Source organism: Miniopterus schreibersii (genome assembly GCF_964146895.1).
Source record: "Miniopterus schreibersii genome assembly, chromosome: 1".
Lineage (NCBI taxonomy): Eukaryota > Metazoa > Chordata > Mammalia > Chiroptera > Miniopteridae > Miniopterus > Miniopterus schreibersii.
This window is the reverse complement of record NC_138101.1, coordinates 31,160,543-31,172,548: the sequence shown is the minus strand read 5'-3', so window position 1 is coordinate 31,172,548 and position 12,006 is coordinate 31,160,543. Positions and strand designations below refer to the sequence as shown.

General features: G+C 46.4%; 1 protein-coding gene across 1 annotated transcript in view; it reads left to right on the top strand.

Annotated features, from left to right (window-relative positions):
• The window catches only part of IGFBP7 (insulin like growth factor binding protein 7), a 67,559-nt gene that overhangs the window by 51,279 nt on the left and 4,274 nt on the right, over positions 1–12,006 (top strand). The window contains exon 2 of the mRNA XM_081118463.1: positions 7,388–7,497. Within this exon, the coding sequence (XP_080974589.1) occupies positions 7,388–7,497 (110 nt within the window). The remainder of the gene's footprint in view (positions 1–7,387; positions 7,498–12,006) is intronic.

Below are 12,006 nucleotides of genomic sequence, written 5' to 3'. Positions count from 1 at the left end.
ATTTTAATTATGATGTGTCTTGCTGTGGGCCTCTTTGCGTTCCTTTTGTTTGGGACCCTCTGTGCTTCCTGGACTTGTAAGTCTATTTCTTTCCCCAGGTAGGGGAAGTTTTCTGTAGTTATTTTTTCAAATAGGTTTTCAATTCCTTAGTCTCTTTCTTCCCCTTCTGGCACCCCAATAATACGAATGTTGGGCCTCTTGAAGTTGTCCCACAGGCTCCTTATACTATTTTCATATTTCTGGATTCTTTTTTCTTTTTGCTCTTCTGGTTGGGTGTTTTTTGTTTCCTCATGTTCCAAATGGTTCATTTGATTCTCAGCGGCCTCTACTGTTGATTCCATGTAAATTATTCTTCATTTCAGTTCCTGTAGCCTTCATTTCAAATTGGTACTTTATTATGTTATCGATTTTCTCAGTTATTTCCCTAATAGTCTGCTTAAACATCCTTATAAACAAAATTCTGAACTCTGTATCTGTTAGCTTGCTTGGATCTCTTTCATTTAGTTCCTCTTCTAGAGATTTCCTCTGTTCTTTCCTTTGTGACATGTTTCTTTGCCTCCACATTTTGGCTGCTTCCAAGTGTTTGTTTCTATGTATTAGGTAGAGCTGCTATGTCTCCTGGAATTTGTACAGTGGCTTTGTGTAGTAGGTGTCCTGTAGGGTCCAGTGGCTCAGCCTCCCCAGGCACCTGAGCTGGGCCTTCTAGGTGCTCCCCTGTGTGGGCTGTGTGCACTGTCCTGTTGTAGTTGAGCCTTGGTTGCTGTTGGCGTCCCTGAGAGGAATTGACCCCCAGGCCATTCAGCTGTGAGGACCAGATGCAACTACAGCCAAAGAACTGCTGTGCTGGAGACACCCCTATGGAGCAGGATTTACTTCAGTGGGGCTTTGGTGTTCACCAAGTGCGCCCCTTGAGTGTGTCACTCGTGGCTGTGGTAGGGTTGTAATCCAGCATGGTCGAAGCTGACCACCAGGTGCACTGTCTCTGGGGCCTCCTGGGAGGTGCAAAGTCAGCCTGTGCCAGTGCCTTGCCCAGGGCCACCCAGCATGAGCTACACAGCAAACCGTAGTTGGCTGCTACTTGTGCTGGGCTTGGCGGTGTCCAGGAGGCCAAGCTATGAGCCAATGCAGCTGCCGCCAGTGCCAGGCCTGGGGCCGCTTATCAAGCTGTATGGGGCCCGCTGCTGCTTGTTTGAGAGATTTTAGGAAAGTCCTAAGCATGAGGCTGCAGAGGCCACTTGCACAGAAAAGCCCCTGGAAATGGCCTGGATGAGCTGCAGGTGGGGAGGGGCGGGGCCTCCGGGAATCACGGGGCGGGGCCAAAGGTGTGAGTCAGGCGCTGGCGATTCAAACATGGCGCCTGCCTGCCGGCTGTGCGGGGAGGACTCGCCACAGGAGCCATGGCCTCCGCCAGCCCTTCTGCCTGGAGGAAGCCGCCCTCCGCCTCTCGCCCGGATCTCAGGCAGGTTAGTTCCTCCCCGAGTGTCCCGGGTCCTTTCAGGCTGCTCCCGGCACTGGGCTCAGAGGGAGCGTCCGAGTGAGTCCGTGCCGGGCCCTTTAGAGGAGCTGCTGGGGCTCCCGCAGCCTCCTCGACCCTCAGGGACAGTCCCCGCCGGTTTCACAGCCCAGAATTGTGGGGACATCTCTTCCCGGCCCTGGGGCCCTGGGCTGGGGGCCTGCTGGGGGGCTGGGACCCCTCACTCCTCCGGGAAACCCCCACCACCGAGATGCCCTCCCGGGTTTAACCCGAGGCACCGGGTGTGGGCCGGCGGCCAAGTCTCCCGGATCCAGCCCCGCCCCGCCCGCGTCTCTGCCCCTCCTCCCGGTCTCGGTGCTTCTTCTGGTCCCTGGTTGTGGGGCTTCTGTTCAGCTAGATCTCAGGAGGCTCTGAGCGACGGTGGTTCTGTATTTAGTTGTGATTTTGATGTGGTTGCGGGAGGCGGCGGGTGCAGCTGTTACCTACGCCACCAGCTTGTTTCTCTGCCTCTCCTTCTAGGTACTTTTAAGGTGACACTGCTTCATTAAATTAAATTTTAGTTTTTTTAACAAATTTAAAACTTTCTTCTTCCTTGCTACAACTTCATTTAGGATCTGGCTTTCTCTTCTTTCTCTTCCACCTCCTCCCTCCCTTCTTCCCCTTTCCTTTCAAGGAATTTTTTTTTTTAAATATGTTTTTATTTCAGAGGGAGGAAGGGAGGGGGGAGAGAGAGGTAGAAACATCAATGATGAGTCATTGATCGGCTGCCTCCTGCACTGCCGCAACTGGGGATCGAGCCCAAAACTCGGGCATGTGCCCTGACAGGGAATTGAACCTTGAGCTCCAGGTTCATGTGTCAGTGCTCAACCACTGAGCCACACCAGCCAGGCTCAAGGAATGATTTTTTAAAAGACATCATTTAAGGTTACTAGGCAAGAATTATAAAAATTAAGGAATCAAGAAATGAACTTAAAGAGTTGAGAAAATCAAAAGAGAGTGAGTGAGAGCTGAGTTGTGAAAGGTAAGAAGTGGAGTAGCCTGGTTTGGGTACAGTCATCTGAGACAGAAAGATATGGGTGGGTTTGAGGTGGAGAAAGCCTTGGGGTAAACATTCTCACACCAGCCAGCAGGCGACACTGTGGACAGTTGGGTTGCTGCCTGGAGTTGCCCAGGGTGGGGAAGGGGAGCAGAGAGGTAGTGGGCAGTCGTTTAATTCTATGTACAGGATGTTTGCTAGACAGATGTGTGTGAGCAGCCCGAAGTTCTTACCGGAACAAAGGCAAGAATAAATAAATAGTTGAGCCTATTCTGCTGTTTGTTCCTGTACGTGTACATGTATTGAGACTGGCTTTCATCACCAAGCATCATTTAGATGGTGGTGTTTATTTGTTCTCCTTGGCCTGGCCTCCAGGACTGATTTTGAACTTTCTGCTTGAAAATAAGTGCAGAGTGAACTAAAAGTTCCTTTATTCTTAAAAACAGAAATAAATTCTGGGTCTGCTTTGGCATTCTCGGAAAGAAGGCAGAGTGGAAAGAGAAATCATTTGGTAAGAGTCATTTTGCTGAGCACTCTCCTGAGGTAGAACAGAACCTTTGGGGACTGAGTTGCATGATAGATGTGCAGTTTGTAATGACTGAGTGCAGTGAAATTGCTCATCAGTTGAATACGTGGGATGATGGGTCTTTAGAGTGGGGGAGGGGAGTGAAGTGTTGTTGGATCTGCCATCCTATTAGCCCAACATAGTTTTACCATCCCTTAGCTTCCATACAAGTCATGCCCACTTGCTATCTCCATGGGTCGCCGTTAAGTTCCCTCCTTAGTCTTTCCCATCACACATCATCACTCGTCTTTCTGTAACGCTGCTGTTTCGTGCCTTTATCAAGAATTTCGCCATTCCTTCTTCACAGTCTGAGGGAGTTTCCAATTTTCAGACCAGTGAATGGCAAAGAACCAGCAGAGTTCAGTGAGTAGATGGCCCTGTGGGTATCAGCACTGCACAAAGTAAGTGAAAAGAATCTGAAACCTATGGATTCTTCCAACCCGGGATGTCAGGTTGAAGCCAGCCCCCCCTCTGTCTACTCCAGGAGGTCGGTTATCACTTGAATATTAGTCTAATCATTGATCTGACTTTCCTTTGCAAGAGACTACATACCAAAAGTTAGCACTTTCTAGTTTAGACATTGTTTATTAAATTTTTCATTATGTTGCTGAAGCCAGCATTTGTTCAAGGACATAGGAAATAGCCAAGGGTTTTTGTAAATGTTGTACAGAAAACCGGTCTGATGGCCCCTCCACCCCATCAACTCAACAGGAGTCAGTGAGTAATACAGATTTTTGTTGTTTGGAAATCTTGTAGAATTCTAGGGTAGTCTGGTAGCAGAATTGACAGAATCACTTACTGTTTTTAGAATGGTCCAAATACTGAATCAGCTCATTAACCTAAAGTAGTATATGTATTCCAAGGGTTGGGAGAGAGAAGGAGGAACCCACAGTATAATTTGTCCTAATCTTGAACCCCTGGTGATGGCTCGTGGACCTGCCCACAACGTCCACCTGTGCACAGAGACGTTGCTGGTTCGATTCCCAGTCAGGGCCCATGCCCAGGTTGCAGGCTCAGTCCCCAGTGGGGAGCGTGCAGGAGGCAGCCGATCGATGTTGCTCTCTTCTTCCTTCCTCTCTCTAAAAAATCAATAAACTGTTCTTTAAAAAAAGTATTCCTGGGCTCAAATGTTTTAAAAGAATTCTTATTCTTAAATGTTCTTAAATGTTCAGCTTCCTGAAATAAGGCGAGGATTGGAGGGAGATGGATATAATGGCTCTGCCCTCTAGTCAGTGCTTCAGTTTTAATACAGTTAATTCTCAATTATGCTGTGGTTCTTGGTGCAAGGATAGACTCGTAGACCAGTGGAACAAAACAGAACCCAGAAGCAGACTCCCACAGGCATGGTTAATGGATTTACCACAAAGGCACTGTTACAGTTAGGTAGGGAAAGGATGGTCTTTTCAAAAGGTGATGCCAAGGCAATTGGATGTCCTTTGGGGGAAGTGGGTGAACTCTGACCTCTACTTCATAGCATACACAAAAATTAATTCAAGATGGACCACAGACCTAAATGTGAAAGGTGAAACCGTAAAGCTTATAGAAGAAAACAGAGGAGATCTTTATGGACTTGGGCTAGGCAGCAATTTCATCTACAGGACACAAAATGCACTAATCATACAAGAAAAACTTGATAAATTGGACTACATTATAACTAAGAGTGTCTTAGTTTTTTAAATATGTCATAGGAAGAATCCATAGCATGTCCTGACAGGAAATCGGGCAGGAATTCTACCCCGTGGGCGCCAGAACCCGCCCCCCACGGAGCTGGGTGACTGTACCTGCTCTGACGAGAGGGAGAGGCGTGCGGGTGAGCCTGGGTGCTTTGTGCGGGGCGGAGGCCTCCCGGTGGGATCGCCTTACATCCCTTGTTGGCTCCGCTAGTGAAAGGCAGCTGGTTCCAGCCCCTCCTACCCTCTGAACACTGGCGTACTTTTCTCAGAACAGTCCCTTGAGCTCTCCTAAGCTTTGATGTCATCTGCTAAGTCCGTGTGTGGGAAGGACGAGCCCCATGGGGGCCCTCAGAGAGGTGAGCGAAAGTAGTTCAAAGTCCAGCCAGATCCGGTCCTGTGGTGTCCCAGCCCTGTGGGCCCAGGGCCCCGGAGGAAGCCTGGGGTGGGGTTGGCACAGTCAGACTAGGAAGCATCGGAGACAGAGCCAGAAACACATAAACACAGCAGAGCATGCTCACCGCATCCACGTTTGCAACAGAAAAACCAAGACCCCTGGCCAAGATAGAGGCTTCCTCTTTAGGCCTATGGTGTAGAGGGAAGGAAGCATGAAAAACTGCGATTGTTCTGCACATTTTTGCAAAGGAAAAAAACATTAAAATGCCCCAGGGTTTTTGTAAAAAATCAGCTTCTAATTCTTCAGATGAGTGGGAAAAGTTCTTGCATGCTGGGATCATTTCCTTTCTGTTTCGAGAAATTAATGGTGTGCTGGAAATAGCCTGTTGCAAAAGGGGAGATTTTGTGTCCCTTGAATGCTGATTATTGCCAGAAAACTTTCCAGGCCTAAGGGGAGGTTGTCCCTTTCCCAGGACTCCGATGCAAGCTGACCCTGCAGTTAGACATCCAGCTGGAAGACTGGAACAGCAGAGCTGAAATTCAGAGGGACTTCTTCATTCATTCAGAAACAGCACTGAGCCTGAGTACAGGCCAGGCTTTGGTCTGGAGTAGTGCTCTGTCCCACTGAGAGCCCAGGCTCCCAGCTCCACTCCTTCCTCTGTGGACTGTCCCTGGTCTCTCTGAAGGCCCTGGTGCCTGAAACCTGACATTCAGAATTAGAAGTAAAAGTCTAATTTCTACCTGTTAAAAAGTAGGTGTGCATGTCTCTTCTGCTGCCAACGTTGGGGAGCTGGCACCCCAGCAGAAAAGAGCAGTAAGCAAGCACAGATCTTTCCGTATCTGTTGACTTCCAAAGTGTTGCATTTCGGAGCTGGACCAGGAATCGCCCACGGGGTTTATTTGCATCTGCTCCGGGTAATGTGTAACACACTGGAGTCCTGAGACTCTCCCATTGTGTCTTACCTGGGTATTAGTTGCCTCTCAGTTGATTAGAGCAGGGATCAGTACTTCTTCTATGTAGAGCCAAATGGTAAATATTTTAGGCCATACAGTCTTCGCCACAAGTGCTCCACTTGTGCATGGCTGTGTTCCAGTAAAATTTTATTTTGTGGACACTGAAATGTGGATTTCTTAAAATGTTCACATTATGAAATACTCTTTTCTTTTTTTCCCCAACCATTCACAAGCCATGCAGAAACAAGGGGCAGGCCAGATTGGGCCCTCAGGCCAGAGTTCACCAACTCCAGGACCTCTTTTCTCACAAAAAAGATGTATACCACTGATGTTGGTGCTAAGGCCCTTTTTACTGGAGGGGATATGCTAGAGAAGGCTGAGGGATGTGTTCCAGGATCGAGGGGGTAAGGAGGTGTCACTCTGGGCTTTCCCCAGGTGGTCCCACACCGCTGACTCTATTCAGACAGTGCTTTCACAGGTGTCCCCACTTGCCAACAGCCGGTGCCAGGGACCTAGACACAGAATCTTAGGAAGAGCTCTCTCCTTGGGGGCCCTGGTGACACACAGTAGACCTGCCACTGCTTCTCTTTACCCACTGCCTCCCCCAACCTGTGCTGGGAAGAAAGACCCTTCCGCCTTCTTCCTTGACACCCAGACCACTTCTGTTCAAAAGTGTCTCCTTCCAGTCTCCTTCCAGTGTCTCTTCCAGTCACACAGCACTTGAAGTTGATCTCTTAGATGAAAGTTTCCATCCCTGCCTTATCGCCACTGACTCGTCCACCTCAGATCCCAAGCTTCTTCAGGAAGGGACTACCATCTTTTCAGGGTACTCGGAACATTTTCAGATATCTTCTTAGATTTCTTTTGTTCCTTCCCCAAGGAGTAGCTGTATGTTGCCACTCCCCAAAAATAAAAATGCTGGTAAACAAAAAAGAAAAACACAAAACATTTTGGAACTAAATTTTCACTATATTAATTAGAAAGGCCCAGATAATGCAAAACAGCTGGCAAATTCAAACTCATTTAAGCATGATTTGAGAGAGAAGAAAATCTTATAAACAATAAATTTTTCTTCCTAATTATTTTTTGTTTTGTCTATTATGCATTCTCAAAGCAGAGCTTAGAATCATGCTGGTGGCCGGGGTATGTCAGTCTGGGCTTTGAAATTTGCTTCAGATAATTCACAGAGGGGACGGCCTCATACACATAATCAAGTATTTATTTCCTGGCATGCTGACTGATGTTAAAGACTGTTTTAAAAAACATGTTTGATTTTGTGCCCTCTCTTGTAGGTCCTTCTATTGTGACACCCCCCAAGAACATCTGGAATGTCACTGGTGCCAAGGTGTACCTGAGCTGTGAGGTCATCGGAATCCCAACCCCTGTCCTCATCTGGAACAAGGTCAGTGACACAGATTTCAGGAACACATCCTAGACTGACAAGCTCCTCTCTCACTGCACAAAGATGATACAAATCTAAAATCCTCTGCCGGTTCCACTGCCTGTTGCTCCTCCAACGTGAAGCCTTATGGTAGTCTTCCAGATTTGTCCCTGGGATCCAGCCGGCATTTTTACTGACCTCCAGAATAGCCCCTGCTCTGCTTTTGTTAGCAGTGCTGGAGCAGGGAGCCTTAGGAACTGGGAAACTATAATGCTGAACACCCATACCCACCCTTGAGTGCGTGCACGTGTGTGCCTGTGTGAGCATGCGTGTGCTTCAGTGCGAATGTGAGCATGTGCGTGCATGGGGGGGTCCCCATTGGAGGAAGAAGAATGTGAGTTCTTAGCCAGGCTGGCTGAGTTCACTCTAAGCCAGGGTTTCTTAGCCTCGGCACTGTTGACAATTTGAGGCAGACAATTCTGTGTTGTGGGGGCTGCCCTGTGCCTTGTAAGATGTTTAGCAGCATCCCTGGCCTCTACCCACCCCCTCAGTTGTGACAAATGTATCTGCAGACATTGCCAAATGTCCCCTGGGGGAAAAAGAACCTAGATTGAGAACCACTGCTCTAAGCCTCAGTTTCCTTCTCTGTGTGACAGGCGTGGCATATAATTCTTGCAAAGATTACGCAAAGGAAGGCAGGTAAAATCACGTGGCTTGTCAGGTTCGTGGTTAGCATAGATTGTTAGCTACTGTTCCTGGAAATGTTTCCCTTCAAGTGGCATTATCTTGTGTAACTATCTCCAGATTTGAAGGACAACATATTCTCAGCATGTCTGTAGAAGGGATAACATTTGCCAGGTCAAATACTACTTACCAATTGTCCTGTCCAGTACTTTCTATTTCCCTGTTTATACATTTTGACTCATTTAAGCGCCCCCCACGACAATCCTATTGAGTAAATATCATCAGACTCGTGCTAACAAGAAGGAAATCGATTTCAGTAAAAAGGCATAACCAGAGCCTTCTCGGTAGCAGGTTCACCTCTCCCGCAAGCTCTAGGATGGATGATGGTCTCTTGATTATTTTGATGCTTGGTGTCTAACCAGAGGAGCAACTGCTGGAACTCTGGGATTTTGGCAGAACTCATTTTGTTGCAAGTTGTAGAAACTCACTTCAAACTAGTTTAGTCAAAAATATTGGAGGGTGGGGGTCCAGGAGGGTGATTCCAACCTCAAGGGCAGCTGGATCCAGGCACAGTGTGCCCAGGCTCCTTGCTCTCGACTGCTCTCAATGTCCTGGTCTTTTTTTCCTTCCACCTCAGAAAGCTTCCTCCACACTTGTCACTCACAGCTCCAAGTGCACATTATTACCACGGTTTAATGACCCCAGAGGAAATTTCTTTCCGCCTTCTACTGCATTTAGGATTCCCACTGAAGCACCTTGCTGCACCTCGGGACACCGGCCATCCTCTGGCGCCCCCATGTGGCCGGAGGCTGCATCGCCGCCTTGGGGCCCCTGGTGGGAGTGAAGTCAGGGTTTTTCCAGCAAATGCAAACGGAGTGAGGTGGGCAGAGCACCAGCTGTACTACAACTGCCCTTTACAGCTGAAACTTCTGTTAAAGGAATCAGTGAAATTTCACCTCAGTAAGTTATTTTTTAAAGGGGGACGGGGAGCAACGAAGAGCAGAAATGCAGCCGGTGGGCGTGTACCTCCCGGCCTTCGTAGCCAAAGATGCAGACGCCCCTGTTGCGTATTTGAAGGCTGCTGGTTGAGGGGGGGCTACTTATTTGGAGGGGAGAGGCGGAGGAACAGCATTTCCAGAGACTATCCTTACAAAGCTCTGTGCTGTGCTCTAGGGATTACACAGTGGAAGCCAGGGTGACCCCAGTGTCCGGGGCATGTGACCTATTGACAGATCTGGCAGCCAGTAACTTCTTCAGCCCTTTATCTGTTCCCACTCCCCCCACTCCCCCCCCCCCCCCCAGCTACCTACACACACGCCAGGGCGAAACATCTGCCTGGGGAGTCTTTTCCTTTAAGCTTCTGGGATTGTATGGACCAGATCCCATGGGCTTCCCTAGGGCTTGTCAACAAAGTTGGGAGTGAAGGAAAGGAGTTGGGGGGAGAGGGGGGAAAATAACTTTCTACAGACTTGCCAGAAACAAGCAAAAACCCAGCTGCTAGGCTCTACTGATTTTCTTCTACCTTTATAGTGTAATTTGCCCCATGCAAGATGTAAAGCAGGTTTTTCATCTGCAGATCAAGATCTAGCAGCAAGTCCTGAATGTAATGAAGGGATCAAAACCAGCATTTTCTTAAAAATAAAAAATAGCACAGAAAATATCTGAAGGCATTACATTTAGTAAGAGTATCGTCTCCTATAACTTTGCTTTCGTATATTACACATCACAGTGCAAAATGTATGCCTTACTATGGGCCATGTCAAAACACTTTAAAAGGCCCGGCTTAAATAATTAAACAGGATATGTGTTTTCCCCCCACTGTCCTTGTAACCCAACTTAAGAATTCAGACATACTTATACATTCACACGTGGTCCAACTCCACTTTAAGCATAGAGCTGCTTTTCGGATATACATGAGTATTAGAATCCTCACTTGTTAAACTGAGGTTCAAAGAAGGTAGCATGTCTGTCATGCTCAAGGAGTCTCAGCAACACAACTAGCAGGACAGGCCTTCTCTCCGAAACACCTCAGGTGACAGGCTGCTGAGCAGTCTGTGCTTTCCCGACCAGTAGTTATCACATGATTTTAACAAGCCCCACACTTTTCCAGCAAACTCCTAGCCTATAAAGATTCCAAAGGCAATATTTGAAATGGGGGATGAACTGAAGTTGCCATATTTACCTTCCCTCTAGCAGGTTAGAGATGATGCTTACAGGGAAGGTAAACACACCCGGAATTCCTTCCTCCCAAACACTTGGATGTTTCTGAGACTGAGAGGCTCCCTATCTAGTCTCTTTTTTTCTGCCTGACCATTTCTTCAGATTTGGGCTTTCACAACTTCTAAGAATATTCTTTTTATTATTATTATTACAAGTGGTAAGTTGTAGTGATATTAAGGAGAAACTCTCCAAAGATGTGTAAAGAAAGAGTTCATAATCTACCCCCTACCTCCTTGTGCTCCCTGAAATAATCCATGTGAACTACCCTGGTTTGTGTCTTTCATACCCTTATTTATGCCCAAACATATACAAATATATAACCCCCATATGTGGAGTGAGGTGACAACATAGTGTCCATATAACTCTGAAACTTATTTTTCCTGATACTCCATGGGTGTCCCTCCAGGTCTCAATAATAATGTAATATTCCAAATATGAGTGAACCATAATTATTAAACAGTGCTGCCCCAAACATCCGAGTACACAAATCTTATGTACAAGTGTGCCTGCCCCACCCCCCACCCCCGCAATAGGATAGATTTCCCCCAAAATTCCATGAACAGGTCAAAAGATTTTAGTTTTGACATTGTGGGATTATTTTCCATGTGGACTGTAGCAGTTCACACTTTCCAGCAGGGTATGGGTGTCATGTCCCTGCACCCTCTCCAGCACTGAGTATTCCCCGTTTTTAATTTTGTTAATATGGGTGAAAGTGTCATCACATTATTGCTTTTATTTCCTTGACTACATTGAGAATATTTTCATATTTGGACTTTCTCTTCTATACATTGCCTGTTCATATCCTTTATCCATTTTTCTGTTGGATTGTTTCTTGTTATTATTGGCCTGTGGCTTTTTGTACATTAAAGATATGGACCCTTCTCCTGTATTATAAATATTTCTTTTCCTAGACAATCATTTTATCTTTATTTGTTTACAGTGGCTGGGGATCTGAAAGTTTTAGTAGACACATGTTCTATTTCAGCATAAAACTCTTCTGAAACTTTATTAAAAAGGCACAACACATGTTCCAGCTGCATAAATGCCCTTTAACAGTTCCATGAAATTCGTAAACCCTTGAAATGTATTAGCTTGTAGGAATCAAACGAATCTATCTTGCTTCTGTAATTATTGGCACTTTAAGTTTTTTTTTAATTTAAGGCATAATTAACATACAATATTGTTAGTTTCAGGTGTACAACATAACAATTTGATATTTGTACACATTGTGAAATCACCACACTAAGTCTAGTTAACATCTGTCGCTTGATGTAGTTATGAAAATTTTTTTCTTGAGAACTTTTAAGATCTTTCTTAGTAACTTTCAAACATGCAATACAGCACTAACTACCATCACCATGCTGTACATTACACCCCCACTACTTATTTATAACTGGAAGTTTGTACCTTTTGGCTCCCTTCATTTACTTTTCCATCCCCTATCCCCCACCTCTGGCAACAACCAATCTGAGCGTGGGGCTTTTTTTGTTTTTGTTCTTGTGTTTTAGATTCTACATATAACTGAGATCATACAGCATTTGTCTTTCTGTCTGATTTATTTCACTTAGCGTAATGCCCTCTAGGTCCATCCATGCTGTTGCAAATGGCAAGACTTTCTTTCTATGG